The 15,964-nt window shown below is 39.1% G+C and overlaps 1 protein-coding gene across 4 annotated transcripts in view; it reads right to left on the bottom strand.

Moving 5' to 3' along the window:
• DIDO1 (death inducer-obliterator 1) overlaps nt 1-15,964 on the bottom strand; it is a 47,635-nt gene that overhangs the window by 7,256 nt on the left and 24,415 nt on the right. For all 4 annotated transcript variants that reach the window (XM_052683404.1, XM_052683405.1, XM_052683406.1 and 1 more), the window contains 9 exons: nt 9,252-9,708; nt 8,268-8,427; nt 7,494-7,610; nt 7,165-7,272; nt 6,808-6,943; nt 6,134-6,677; nt 5,117-5,270; nt 4,360-4,449; nt 3,488-3,683 (listed from right to left, as the gene is read on the bottom strand). In XM_052683404.1, the coding sequence (XP_052539364.1) occupies nt 3,488-3,683; nt 4,360-4,449; nt 5,117-5,270; nt 6,134-6,677; nt 6,808-6,943; nt 7,165-7,272; nt 7,494-7,610; nt 8,268-8,427; nt 9,252-9,708 (1,962 nt within the window). The remainder of the gene's footprint in view (nt 1-3,487; nt 3,684-4,359; nt 4,450-5,116; nt 5,271-6,133; nt 6,678-6,807; nt 6,944-7,164; nt 7,273-7,493; nt 7,611-8,267; nt 8,428-9,251; nt 9,709-15,964) is intronic.

Here is a 15,964-nt window from a genome sequence, read left to right as displayed (position 1 = left end):
CCATGTAATGGGGAGAGCAGCAAAATCTGCAAAGGCACTAGAAGTAATCTTTACAAAAGGTCAGAAACAAATTGAGAACAATCTGAATTTTACTCGAGACTTCCTATCAGAAATAGCTCTCATTTTAAGTACGATGAGAAACAAGAACAATTAAATTTGACTGAATGCATCCTAGATATCCATAGTTGATTTTGCAGTTCAGTGTTTGAGTTTGACGTAGTTCTGTGGTTGAGAGGGTGCTGGCCGTGCTGCTTTCTGTAATAATTCCCAATCTGCAATGTATGTTATTTCCTATTTGTACATTTAAAAATTCAGTGCTATCTTTATCCTCCAGAAAAAACGTTTTGGTGTTCCTTAAGTGTTGCCAATTTTTACTTTCTTTCAAAGTTAGAAAAATATATATGAAAGAGCAAATACAGGAAGAAAGTGAACTGGCTATCTGAACCAGAACTAAGACTAGCTAATAATGTAGTACATACACAGCTCTGCCACCATAAGGGAGCAGGGATGGTGAGATGAACAGTGAAAGCAGGCAGGACAGGAACTAAACAAATAATTATCTTCAGCGAATCCAAGATCATCTGGAAAGCACCATATGAATTGTTGGCTCATCCAATTACAAATTCATTTGCATCCTTTGCCTGAAATCAGCTCCAGCCGTTCTGATCACAACGTATTACATGCACATTAAGTTATAATCCCAAGGCACAGTTCAAAAGACAACTTCAGTGGGAAAAAGACCAGCCACAGCATATAGCCTGAATGGACTCAGTAGTGAAGTATGGTTCACACTGAGTGAATTTACCAGTAAGTGAGTAATGACTCCACACTTGGTCAGTGTTGACCACTGCAGAGTAGCTGACAAATCCTCCCAAAATTCCTAGCAGGCATTCACTGTTCTTCTGTCATTAATTTATAGCTCATTTACAGAGAGACTTGTGATTTACACAACTGATCACAACACGCATCTCAAACACTGAATTACTGAATCACTCTAAAATAAACAACAACAAAAAAATCATTTCTGAATCCTTGTTAAGAATCAGAGATTAAGAATCACTAAATAGGGTAAAATTTAAGTACACGTTCAAGACAAATTCCAGTGGTAAGTTAATAACAGCTGTAACTGAATCTGTTTTGTTCAGTCAGAGAACAAATCACGTTTTAAAATGTTGAGACTGTAATTTTACATGAATATTAGAAGTTTGGCACAACCCACTATCTGCACTCATTCATTCCAGAGTGAGCAAACAGGAAGAGCTTATTTTGGATGGAAACCTCTATCTCCACATCCATAAACAGGTTTCATGACCCATAAATAGGCTGAACGCCTAGTTTTAGGTAATACTGAAAATGTTGGCTGAAGTCTCCAACTACTGCTCAGTAACTCTCTCTCACAAGCCAGCGTTTTAAGTGCTGCAAGCTAAGTTGGCAGAGCTTTCAGTGCTAAATTAGTTATACAATATTTAACTCTTTCTGATTTGAAGCCCATGTGCTGGTTTTATTGCAGCTAAAGCCATTAAAACATTATATGCTAAGTATCAGCACTGGACATATATTTGCTTTTCTTGCCCTTGAATACATCTTTTCATAAGATCAGTTTCGCCACATTTATATGTATAATGGCCACATATTCTATCTAGTTTGTTTGTTGTTGGCTTTTTTTTCCATTTGTTGCAATTTTAAGAGCATTCTAAATAGCACGCAGATATTTCAGGCCTTCATTCTGTAAGAAAACCCACTTCCAGTTTTAAACTGTCAAAAGAGATAACATCTGTGGAATCTCCTTTGCTGAGACAAGGGCTTTTGTTACAATCAGTCTATTTTAAACATGAGGTCCTTGCGAGGTTTGCAGTACTGCCAATAAAGCCCTCACTCAATACATCACTCTTTCTATTGATAACCACAATTGATCTTTGTTTTTTCTTTCTCTCCACGAGTTGCTTTGACATCCACACGTGAGAAGTGCTAAGTAACTTCAGCGTGTATGTGAAACAAAGTAAATTCACATACAGGAAACTATCACACAATGTAGAGTATCCCAAACACACATTACATCCAGTGATAAAATATTTGAGATGACGTAAATAAATGTGAATTTTCTTCCATTTTCCTCTCTTTTTAAATCACCCATGTCAATGTTTTTGGAGATCTTCTATGCACTACAGCAGTTCAGAGGTCCTCAGTCACCTTCCAAATCCAGTTCACCAAAGAACAGGAGAAATTCATAATCTGTGTGTGCCTGATGGAACTGGCTGAGACAGCAGGAATAAATACTAACCAGGACTTCTGGAGTGACAGGGTTTTATTGTCCTCTCCCTCCTCCCCCCTCCAGCCATATTAATCAGCACATCTTACACTGTCTACAGCATAATGCTTTTAAAGTACTTTCAAGTCTTCTGTTAGAAGGCACACGATTAAATTTAAGGAGACAATGACCACTTTGTACAAAATATTTTTATTGAGTATAAAAAAAAAAAAGGTGAATTCCATCAGATGTCATTAAAGAGTATGGATTACATGTATTTTATGCTATGGTTTGAATACATACACAAAAAGCAAGAACAGCTTACCTGATATTTTTTCCCCCATGTAGTGGACTCTGGTTTTAAAGTGCGAATACAACTGAGCACAACTATGAGGTAAGGCCTGCTATAGAAGCTTCCAAAAAGAGTGAAGACTAAGCGGGTCCTCCATTACTTAAAGGTGGCTAAACCTTTGGAACCTTGCATCTATGGTAGTGCTGTAACACACTTTGCCTAACAAATGTGGATTTCTATTTGCCTCAAACACACAGAAAATTCAAGCCAAATATTACTTCTGATAATTTTAACTATAAATAGAATGGAATGTAACTCACCTACACCAACTGCTGTCTACTGCCTAACCAAAGGAATATGATTTCCCCACTCCCAACAAACTGACTTTCAGAAGTCAGTGATTCATCTGGTTGGCCCTGCCAAGCATGGAACACTTCAAACAGCTTGTGCATATGCATTGCATGAAGCACAGTGCAGAGCAGCCCAGCAGCCAGTGTAGTGAAACCACTGTCAATATTACCTTTGTCTTCATACACTTTGACTCCTCTGAAGGCTGAGTCCTGCTTGATGCAAGTGACAATGCACCACTTGTAGGGACCTAAGGCTTTGCGGATTTGTGGGTTGCCGAAAGTAGGGTGAGTTTGTTGTTTTCTTTGTTTGTTTGCTGTCACTGTTTGGTTGTTTAATGTGGCTGTTCTACGTACTCAATTTTATAGCAAAATCATCCTCCTAATAGCACTTATGCAACTTGGTAGAAAGGCTATGTGAGTTTCAAACTATTTTACTTTGAGACGGTTGACTTTGCAACTTTTCCCTGTATGATCTGTAAAAATGTTTTTATATGAAATATATACTTTTAATAACACGTTAAACATTCAACAACTTGTTGCTGATTCTTCTTTTGTGATTTTACCTAGCGTTTAATCTCCCCTATGTTTTGTGCTTACCTGGTCCCTCAAAGGGCAAGAGTTTGGAAGGTATTGGGTCCTTAGAACTCAGTGGGATCAGGTAGAGATCCTTGACATGTCTGTTGTTATTAGCTACAACACCAAAACGACCACGACTGCTAAAATAGGAGTAGAGAGAGATATAGGCCACTTCTTCTTCTTCTGTGGCAGGATGGAAACGAATCAAACACAATTCCTGTAATACAAAAGCAAAGTGGAAAAATTCAACCTGTAGCATATCAGCAAATAAAAAGGTAAACGGCAAATTCCAGGGTTAAAAATAAGCTGTGTACTTATTGATCTGCTATTTCTTCAAGGGATGCTCTATCTTTAAGACAATGCTGTTGTTCAATCAGCAAAATTAAAACAGAATTAGGCTCAGAATTAGGCTCCCAATTACTTATGTATCTCACTTCAACCTATCTCTCTTGAGGTTCTGAATACTCGATTATGAAGGAAATGGGAAAATCGTTTAGTTTCGTAATTATATCTACATGCTGTGCTTAAGTTTTACCACTTCTAAAGTGGTTTTAATAGTAAAACTAAATACAGACACTTAATGATAATGTCCTGGTTTTTAACATTTGAGTTTCTGTCTTTGATACTGAATATGTAATTGTTTACAGTTAATCATTAAAAAACAGTAAGTAGTATGAAGTCTTAACTGCTATGTAGGGGAAAGATGATCAGCACCTTAATAGGCAAAGCTTTCTTCAATAAATCAAAAATTTCAAAGTAGTATGTGGTGTCACTATTTTTCTAAGTTTGATCTGTGCCAGTATTTCCTGATTATTAACTTATATTATCAAAAGTTGTCATTTTTCATTGCTGCACATTTCTTCTGTATTTTGCAAAGGATTTTAAGTGAATACCTTAGAAAGCGAAGATTTGAGTTTGCCAACATAATCCCAGACTGTCTTCGGTGAGATCCTCCCACCAATATGAATTGTATCTGGTAAATCCTAAACAAGAAGTATTACATGGTAGTATAAGCCAAGAGACTTTAGCTTTAACACAGTGCAGACTGCCCCATCCCAGTAGCCCAGGGGATAATGCATTATTCTATTTTAATGAACTTGCACATACACATTTCTAATTTCAGACATTCCAATTTCCAAATTTCAAGGTGTTATTGCCAAACAATGACAGCAGTGGAAGGCCAAGTACTTTTATTCACCCATCAGCTATAGTTCTCAGCTTTGTCTTATAGGAAAGCTGTCATTTATAAAAGCTAACAAATTAAAGACAAGATTTTTAATAAATGGCTAAAGAAATATTTTTAACAGATCACAACAGTGATCCAACTGGCTGTGAGCAGAAGGTGGCACCTATTTTAAAACACTGGCTATAAAACTTCTTTTCAAAACCTGAATCTGAAATAAAGCTGTGATTCCATGGTAGATACTCACATATACATATACACATTTAATAAAAGATGTGAGACTTCTTCACAGATTTGTGAGGAATTTTTTAAAGGCTATTTTTTTCCTTTAGCTACCATTCCCCTACTTCTAAAGAGATGCCCATTCACCACTGTCAGACTTCCAATATAATATATATAGCGACCATAGCTTTCCTAGCAACTGGAATTGCAACATATTCTGAACACACAAACAGGTCAGTGCTAACCTCACTAAGATAATCAAAGCACCCGGAGACAGGATATGCTTTAGTGACAAATTTGGCCACACTTTGCATGTTAATAAATCCTTTCCAAATGGTGTTGAGACGAGAGAGGAAGAGGGAAGTGTCGCTGTCTTGAGGTAAGCGTGGCTCTGCAACGCTGTAAAACAAATCCAAAACAGAAAAGTTACAGATCACAGCAACAATGCTGCTTTCCTTTTTCTTCTCTTGCCTAATCCTAAATAACAGAATGCTTTATAATTGTTTTGTTAGTGTTTTCCATTAACTAGGGATTAATGAGAAATGTGAGGAATAATTGAAAATATACTTGTAGCTACAGACAAGCAAAATGATGCTGAAAGACATGATGTTTATAGAACTAGGGTTAGCACTGTGAGTATTGTGATCCTGAGAATATAACAACTAATTTGAATTACGTAAGCGAGACAACAATGTGCATCTGAAAAAGAATCTCATATATAGGGAGTGGGTATGAACAAAACTATTTTAACTGCAGTTCCATAAGCATATCCTTAGCAACACTTATTTTTTCTATTTTATATATATATAAAATATATATACAATATATATACAATGTGCTTCCTTCCAAGCTGATCAAATGGTTAATTTTAATTTATATTCATAAAGTGAGACATAACTGTTCTGTGTTCATATACTTATTTTAATACGTGAAAATCTGAAGTGCCTTTAAACCATCTCTCATTTATGCTTACTTTCTATATTGAATGTATATGGAGATTTTACCACCAATTACTTTTAAGTTTTATTTCTCTGTTAAAGCACATTGTAGTGTCTCTGCTGTCAATTTATACTGATGCTCAGAAAAAATTTACCAACGAGAGAAGGTAAATGAGGAGATTATCAATTAAAATTTTGAATCAAGTTATTTGAAGCCTTTTGATTATTGGCAGAGGGGGAGTGAGAGGAAGAGGAGGATAAACCAACTTTGAAGGTAACTAGGCTAAAGATTCAGTAACTTAGCTTGCTATTAAATATACGCACTTGATACTGGGTAACTGATGAACAGCTAAGTATCTTGGATCTGGTGAAGACGATGGTTTTGTTAATATTGATTTGGGGACAGTCATAACTGGTTTTGACGTTTCCTGCTTTGATTCTCCCACTGAAACTTTCTCAGATGCAGGACCAGATCGTGGGGCAGTTGCTGCAGTACCAGAGGAGGTACCCAAGGCCGTCCTCGGGTCTCTACCAGAAACTGTTACAGTTGTGACAACTCCACCAGCACAAACAGCAGGAAGAGCTGAAGCTTCTTCAGGGACAGAGGAGTCAGCATTGTTCTGGACTTGAGTCGTAGGAATGTAAGATCTTTCTACATTTGACTGGGAAACCACTTCTGCTGCAGGTTCAACATCAGTTTCCATTGCATCTTCAGCTACTGCCTCTTTGGCAGGCTCTGCTGCTGCTGGTGCAGAACTTTCGTACTTTGGCTGAACTTCTGGTTTTGATTTTGTCTCCACCTTTTTAACAGAAGCCGCTGACTTTGACTTCTTAGCAGGCACTTCATCTTCGAATGCTGAAATCTGACCTATAAATTCATTTAAAATGCTTTCGGTTACTATTTAACACTGAAAATGTTCTAAGAGAAAAACAAATAAACATGCAGACAAAGCTCTTAAGAATTCTTCTAACATCACACATAGTCAACATGTAGATACCTGTACAAATTTTGCAGTTTAAATCAAAAAGATGGGCTCGGTGCTGACTTGTTGTATCCTTCAACATACTGCTAAAAACATCCAAAGAAGGAGCACTGTTTGATTTTGGTACACTTCGTGCTGACTCTTGCTGCTCCTAAAAACAAACAAACAAACATTCTGGTTGATCACCAATTTCAATCACAAAGAAATACTTTGGGAATGTAATTACAGGAAAATGCTCACAGCACACCTACGAGGTAATACTCTTACAGCTCAGTGAAACAGGTCACATTTCTGAGCAAAAATTTGAGGCCCCAGTTAGTTACCACTGACCTCCTTTGAGGTCTTCATGCTAAAGCAACAGCTGATACTTACATCGGAATCAGACACTGGTGGAGAGTCTTCCATATTTAGATCAGGTGCATGTTCCCGTTTCACAGGTACTTTCTTGACCTCCTGTGATTTTTTTCTAGACTCCATCACCTGAGAGAAACAAAATCACTTCAATAAGAAGACTGCACACTTACTTTATAATTGCATTCTGTACTTTCTTACTAGCTGGCTAGTGGAAGAGAAACAGCCTTCTGAAACGTAGAATTATTCCTACTTCATTATGACAAAAACAGTAACAGGAGGGCTAAGGGCTGGTGAACCTGCTTTTAATTCATACCTAAGCACATACTGGAAAACTGTACATCACTTACTGCTTTGGTTGGTTTCTCTTTCCACACAGACAGTTCTTTAGACAGAAGTTCTTCTGGTTTCATTCTCACAAGTTTTGACAGAGAGATTTCCCCATGAAGAACACGATGAAAAAGTCCCTATAAACAAAACACACTGTTGCTATGCTGAAGATAACAAAAATGATATGCAGTGTTGAACTGTCAAAACATGTTTGGATTTATTAATTCCCTATTAAAAATATTAATTAATTATAAGCAAAGTGGGAAAGGTGCAGCAACCAGAAAACAAGGATGAAATAAACATCAAGTACAAATTTTCCTGATTATCATAAAAAAGTCAACTTAACTGAACAGTTATTTCAGAAGTTGAATGGCCACTTCTGTTTTATATCTATTGCAGAAATTAGAGGGAAAAGTCCCACAAAGTTTGAAGTGTTTTCTAGTACATATTTCCACCTGCAAAAGGTTTTCTTCCTTTTAAAACAATCACGTACAGAAGCAGTATCTGATACATACTACAGAATGTCACAGGAGGAAGAATGAAGCCTACAATTAAGAATGCCATTCAGTGAATATTCCACTCCAAAGGCCCAGACTGAATAAATACACATGATCCAACTGAAGTTCAATTCCTACTAGATTTTTTTAAAGAGATTTGGAAGGATTTAAAATAATCTTGTATTGTATAACTCATAAATTGCTATCTCGAAACTCACAATTTTCAGGATAGATCTTAACATACTAAAAAAATATTAATATATTTCAGTACATTTACTGCTTAAGGAAATTCCAAACCTGGTTTTTTGGGTCCTTGAGATTGAACATGATGCTGCGGTATTTGCTCTTGTATCGGTTGTCTGTAACTTGAAACAAATTAAACATCTCCTTCTCAATATTTAGTGCTACTTTCCCCACTTCACTCTCTGTCATGACCAGATCATCGCTATCGTTGACTCTGTTAAAAACAAGATGTCCATGCATTTATGTTAGGCACGAATCTTCAGGTAGCATTCATTAAAAAATAACCTTCCAGAGGAAGGAGCGAAACTGAGCTCCTCTGCACCCAGCAGGGACTCAGGTCTCTTTTAAGACATCTCAAAATCAAAGCGTATTTCAGGACCTCAAGCTGAGAAGTATGGCAGCCTCTCATCTCTGTCTACAGAAGACAGGAAAGACAGCCTGGATGAGCTGAGGTCAGCCTCTGTGACTGCTCCTGGCACCAAATGGAGCTTTCTGCCATGAGCTACACAGGAAGCCTAAGCTCTTGAGTTTTAAGCTCAGACTTCCCGCTGTGAACATTTCTAGTTCAGAGACACCACCAGAACGCAGTGGTGCAAGCCTTGACAGCCGACCACAGCTTTAACAGCACTTGTGGGACAACATTTCAGCATTCTTTTTTTATTTATACATATAAGTGCTACAGTTACTAGCTCTTCACTGTGACATTCCCAATACTATTTTTGTACCACCTCTACATCTGCAAACACCACCACTGCCAGATTTTAACTTCAGATCACTGCACCTCAAATGCTTCTGTGCGGTTTAATGATGTCACTGTCTCAGCAGAAATGGGGTAGGGGCTTTGTGGCTTTTCTTTAAAAGCCTTTTCATCTGCACGTTGATTTTAGATCTGGATTTTTTATTTTTAATAAACCTGAAATGCTAAATGTATTTTCAGTTTCTAGTATATATACCAGTTTCTAGTATAAGTTAAATCCTTCAATTTTGCTTATTTTCAGATATAGCTTCCTATACAAAATAAGTGCTCTGAATTCCCACCTCTTCCACAAAATTTCTTTTAGGGATCGCCGAATATTTTGTCGAATCTGAGAGTTGGGCTGTGACTGGATAGGAACAGCCGATACTTTCACTTGACTACTTCCAGATGCAGTGGGAACAGAAGATGGAGCAGGCCTTTTGAGTCCTGCACCCAAACTGGACGATGCAACTGGCTTTTTGGGTAGCGATGAGGCAGGAGGAGGAGCTGAAGGCTTTGAAGGAACGCTGTCTGATGAAGGCCACGGCTTCTTGGGAATTACGCCTTTGAAACTCCCAGTAGAAGACTTCAGTGGCTGTTTGGCTAGTGACAAGCTAGAGAAGGTTGGGGCCTTCTTGGGAAGAAGATTTTTAGTGAGAGATGTCTGTTTCTCTGCCACAGATGTTGAAGCAACAGCTCTCTTTGATGCCACAGTGTGCTCTGCTGCTTTGTCTTCCTTCTTTTTATCTCCCTTTTGAGCTGTCAAAACAAAGAACAGTACAATACTAAATACTTACATTTATGGCTTGCTGTTTACAAAGACTGTTTATTAATCTATAAGGAAGTCTGTGAAATGACACTTCTAGAGAATAACTACCAAGGTTACAAATACTGAGAGAAGAAACTTGCCTTGAATGCAAAATAATATATTTTGCCAGAGTGAAGAGTTTAACAGCTCCACTTCAGCTGTGCAGACTGAAAATCTTATTTACACACCATGCAAAAAATCTGACATAGGCACCACCTTCAAAGATTCCCTGGCTGGATTTCATGATCAAGCTTCAAAACTCCACACTCACACAAAGTCAAAACAACCCATATCTTATATTCAAACAGAAAAATTCTCATAGTAACTTGTAGAACTGTTTCACTGTGGAGGTTGACTAGATTCCACCAGTTTGTGGCTGAATTAATGTCACCCCAAGCTGAATATTCTTGAAGTTTAAGAAATCCCTTCTACAGACTTTTTAAGGAGGAAGGAAAGAGAGCCAAGTTACATAACACAGAAGTTGCTGAAAGTTTTAACTGCATTCTCCATCTACTTGGTCATTACCACAATTAAATTATGATTAGATCTTCCTGTTCAGTTTCCAGCTAAACTCTAGATTTACAGAATTAAACATTAAAAGCTGTGGCCATCTAAATGCCATCATGTCATTCACCATATCCAAAACTTGCTTTTTAAACTAATTATTCTTTCTACCATTACTAAACAGATCAATAGCCATATCTCACATTTAAGTTAGACTTCAGTGGGACACAAAGCCAACCGTTCCTTCAGTTTTTTATCCATTCACCTTCTGGCATCAACAGAAACAATTCAGAATATCAAAATAAACCAAAAACAGCCCCTTGTACAGCAAACAAGATTTGTTCCACCTCAGCTTACCAAAAATACTATGTTTACAGTGGGCTAGCACTAACACATGCATCACAACAGTTCAAACAACGATGAGCTCTGAGTGAACCTACCTACTGAAATACAACACTTCCAATTAGAAAAGTCAAACTTACTCCCTCAAGTCTTTTTTCCCCTCTCACAAACCTGCAGTTAACTACCAACCAATTAACACACTAATTTTTATCTGATGCTTTCAACTAGTAGGGATTTGTCAATGGAAGAATTGGCCCTGAAGCTCTAGATGCAAAAAGCTGGATGCTTTCTGGAAAGGATTCAAAAACTTTAGATAACTTCACCAAAGACCAAATAAATCCCTCTTCACCTTCCACACCTGCTACAACAAGAGCAGCAATTATCAGGAAGGGTCTGATGCATCCAATTCTCATGGGTTCTGAAATAGTTTTGGAATGGACAAAGGTAGAAGCACCTTTGTAAAGCCTGATCCAAGAAACGTCAGACAGCATAGATTTTGAATGGAAATACAGCCACAAAAGGGGAAGGTTTGAATTACTTAAGAAACATGCTGCAAGCACTCCCTTTGTGAATGAAACCCCAGACGAAACAGCCTCCTGATCTTTCTCTACAACTCAGTTCTAAATGACCCTGAACACTTGTACACTCCTCCAGCAGAAGGAATGCTTCCAACAGCTTTGCTACGTTGGCTCTTATCATCGTAGTTTCACTACAAATACAGAAACTGGTGGTTCAGATCAACTAAAAATAAACGCTGCACCTGAACTTCTACAAGGCAAAGTGCAGAAGTGTGTCTAAACTGGAACACAATGCAAAAAAGCTGGAAGAATCATTTATCCTGTTTTCTTTTGTGTGTTTGTTTGTTTTGGAAGCGTGTATTATTTCAGTTTTTCAGAGCGAAATTTATCTGAGGTGTAAAATGAGACAGCTACCAAAATATATTGAAACCTTCCAAAGAATGTGGAGATCTTACTCTAAAGCAGATCGCTGTTCTCAAGCTATTCCCTAGAGGCTGTCCCACTCACTGTCAGACTGACCATGGAGCTGGGGAGAGCCTCAGCAGGACCCACGCTGACTTTTCTGATGCTCCCCCCCACTAAGCACACCCCACCAACCCCACGTTATTCGTCAGGAGGTCTTCAGCCACCCCAAGAGGGATTAGAAACTATCGCTGATGGGTTTGGTTTGGTCAAATGAGGCATCCAGAGCTAAAAGAGGTAAAAAGGCAGCATTAACATTATTGAGAAGATGAATATCCAGAATGTGTGCATAAGTCTGCAGGAATTTCTGTTTCCCAGCTTACTGCATCTTCTGCACAGACTTGCATCTCTTCAGCCAAGTGGGACACCAGCACCTTTCTGTGACACACTATGGAAGGCAGGACAGCACAGCTCAGGTTTCAACAAAATGACCACAGTACAATCCAGTCCTCAGTGCTAAGAGCTTTAGTTGTGCACAGTATAATTACAAGCCATTAAATACTAAAGTTATATTTAATACCCTATCCTCTCGAGTCATTTGTTCAAATTGGTTAACAAGAAGCACGCTGATAAAGTTAACTACAGCACTGCCAAGATGTTGTGTTAATCAGATGATGTATATGTTATAAAAAAAAATAATACATCCATACTCTAAACCTTACGATCCAAATAACTACATCATGAGTAAGAATACGTACATGTAATGTACACAAAAGGCAGTAGTGCAAAGGTAGATTGAAATTCCCAGTACAGAAACAGGTGCACTGAAAAGGTTTCCAGCACAACGTGTGCTATTTTAGCCAAAAGAGAACGTGCAAATATTTCAGCTTTGTGAAAGACTAATGGTTTCCACAAGTCAAAATATTACCTTACACCCACTGTCTACCTAATAGTACTTGATGGTAGTGATTCTGTGAACATCTCACTGTATTTGAAGATTATTAAAATGGTGTGTGCATTGACAACAAATCAGGGGTACTTAAATCCTTCATATGCTGATAACCTGCAATGTCAGCAGATGAGCCTTATCTTAAAAGAAACCCGTATCTCATAATGACTTTGAGAAAGCAAGTTTGACCTATTGAGGTTTCAGTTCCACTTGCAGACAGTCCAGCCGCACCAACTCCCTCTGCCTTTGGACAGGTCTTGCAGTCAATGCCCAGGAGGCAGGAGCCGCAGCCGAGTGCAGGGAGGGAGCAGGACTGCCTCTTCTGCCAGCAGCTCTCTGCCCTGTTGCCTTGTCACAGTGGCAGCACAGCCCCAGGACTCGTGCTATCACCAGAGCACGTTTGGGAAACTTGTACAGTAATGTGCACTCTTTCCAGCGAGCAGAACGTCAACATTTGTGGAATTTAATTTCTGAACAGATGTCACCGTTGCTCAGCAAATTGATGGAACAAAAACAACCCGGTATTTGTTTGGACCACGAGTTTCAAATCACTTCGCCTTGTGGTCACGAACAGCTTGAAGACACAGTCAATGCCTACCACTCACAGGGCTGCTGTGCTTTGTACTGTGATGTTTTCAGTCCTTTTTTTTAATCAGCAGCTCCAGCGTACCTACAATAAATGCTCTTAAACCAATTTTAAAATAAAGACTACTACAGAACATCAGCTTAACCAGCCTGAATGAGGTTTCACCAGACAAAAGATCAGTGCCAGAAGGAAGCATCTGGTGACTCTTCCATCCAACACCTCCGAATCCCTGGGCTTGATGTTAAGGATACTTGAAACAGAACAACTCCCCCATCTTCCCCCATTCAATTCCCACATTACCCGTTCTGTCCTGTGAACCATTCAGATAGCAACAGGATTCTTTCTGACCAAAGAGAGGCATAGGCTAAAAAAGACTGAGGTACAGATGGACCTAATGAGTCTGCTCATTGCCAGTGAGACCCAGTGAGCACAAAGCTAGAAAGGTGGGTTTGTTGCTTTTTTTTTTTTTTCATTTTGTTCTTAAGGCTTATGAAACAGCATTACTGTTATCTTAACTACAGACATTACTACAATCTCTCCCACTAGACATCATCAGATAGAGAATACCTCCCCTAAGGAAATTCTTGTTAAAGCTAAGCCAAATATTGCAACACACAGCTAAGAACGAAACTCCTTTAAGTGGTGCAGAACTGCCATATTATCTGCTGTGTTACAGATGAGCTGGTTGAAAGTTAGATGTTCAAGCATACTTCTAAGGTTCAGCATTGATGCTTCATATCATAACATGGGTTAGATCCAACTCAAGAATGACTTCCACAACGTAGCACCGGTCATTTTCGGTGACGGATTTGCAGGATGCATTTGTGCTGTAATCTCTCACCTGCATGGAGAAGTTGTGTTTTGCACCACCACCACCAAAGCTATCCACAGGAAACTTCGTTCTTCCCCCAGTCTCTTCAATAATTTTTCTGCAGAGATAACGCTGAAGCCTATTTCAGGTCTCTCTTCTTCTCCTCCCAATCTTTGCAACAGTCGCTTTAGAAAGCCATTTCAAGATATCACATCACAGAATTGTAGGGGTTGGAAGGGACCTCCAGAGATCATCGAGTCCAACCCCCCTGCCAAAGCAGGTTCCCTACATGCACCATCCCCTCACAGCTCAAATTTTAATTATTTCATTTGTGACATTATTTTGCTGGAGACATCTAGTTACTCCAGTATTCAAACATCTGGAGAAGTGTGCTATATTTTACCATTAACTGGATCACAGCTAAGATTGCCAAATTTCTTGCTCAAGTTGTAAGCTATGCTTTAGATGAACCACGGGTGACTGAAAAGCGTTTTGCAATGAGTTTGTAAGGCTTAGATTTAAAACAAAACCTCACAACAACAAAGCATCACAATTAGCAGCCCAGAACACTACAGAAATTCTGGTTGTGAAAAGCATCTTGCAGTCATGGAAGTTATTTGCTACAGAATTGAAAACTTTGGCACAAGGTTGCTCATGCACAGAACTAACGCCTCTTCTACCATCTACGCTGTCTCTTATTAGATGTGCTCTTCCTTCTCCCTGCCTACAGTAATGTTTTGGGTTCTTTCCCCTCCCCTCTATGGTAAGAGCTCCCTCAACAAAGCACAGGGAAGATGGGATGAGGGGTGCATGTCATTCAGCTTGCTTAGAACTTTTTACTGTCACAATATATTGACAAGTGAGCAGGACTTCACCAACGCAGCATTACCTTGCAGATCAGTGAGCCTTTATGCGCCCACAGTGCAAAGATTGCTGGAACATGCATGGGTTCCATGGATACTCTTAATTCTCCCTGCTCACCAAAATAAAGAATTTTAGAAAAAAGTGCACAGCTACTTGGGATCCACCTTTGGAAATGGATTGGCTGTTACATCCAAAAGGATTTGGCATCCTTTTCAGAAAAAAAATTAGAGCAAATTCACAATATTAGTGAAGTTTTGCAGTTAATAAAGCAAGAATATCTGTATCAGGATGTATTCTCTGAAAACCTGTGTGAAGATTACCCTGAGCCGAGTAATCACACATTGTCTCTAAGGGCCGGACACAGCACTCGCCTTAACCACAGCTTAAATGTCTGATAGAAATTCAGTTGTGAAAATTATTTAAGAATTTAAAAACAAAAAACCACAACGTACACCAGCATTAGCCTATGGAACAGTGAACTTGCAGATGGTCGTGCTGCTCCTTGTTCAAAGGAAGGCAGCAGCAACACCATCAGTTTTTGTCCTATCACTTATGTACTGCAGCTGTCCGGTCTGAACGTGGCTCCGCGATTAAATGTCTCACCCCTATTTATCGATATTTAAGAGCTCAGGAACAGCAAGTTTACCTTTCTAAAATGTTCAAGTGGAAGATAGGAAAAAAACTTCCCCAGCCTCATTTGGAACTACTGTTTTCCTAGAAGCTTCTCTTCATTCATTCTCTTCATTCAGCCCACGTCTTGCACAGACTTGGCTCATGCAGTTGTGGTATGACTGAGCCCTTTCTGTATGACTAGTGACAGAAGCAATCTTAGAGCAGAATGTCAGCTCTGTACTCCAATGCAGTGGCTGTTACAGAGCTTTAACCCATGAGTTTAGGTGAGATCTCCCGATGCATTAGCTAACTAAAGACTGAACAAAACACATGGGTGAGCTGGTGCTTTAGATGTCAATTATAAAGCACTCTACAACGGGAAGTTACTTACCAGTCAAGAAGCACTCCTCATGTGCAGCCATTGCAGTCACACTGCTGGGATGCATGCCTGACATCTGAGCCTCAGAAACTCGTCGAAGAGTCAATCCTGTTAGGTGCCACTGAAGCACCCTCTTGTGGCACTGAGCACTCAATGCCCAAGGCTGTGAAGGTGAGGTGTAGCTTGTAACAGCTTCTATTACAGGGCTGTGCAATTGCTGCACTCCTGAAGCTTGGGGCT

The sequence above is a fragment of the Tympanuchus pallidicinctus genome, unplaced genomic scaffold, assembly GCF_026119805.1.
Source record: "Tympanuchus pallidicinctus isolate F22 unplaced genomic scaffold, pur_lepc_1.0 scaffold20, whole genome shotgun sequence".
Lineage (NCBI taxonomy): Eukaryota > Metazoa > Chordata > Aves > Galliformes > Phasianidae > Tympanuchus > Tympanuchus pallidicinctus.
Note: the sequence above shows the minus strand (reverse complement) of the source record. Positions and strands in the feature narration are given on the sequence as shown.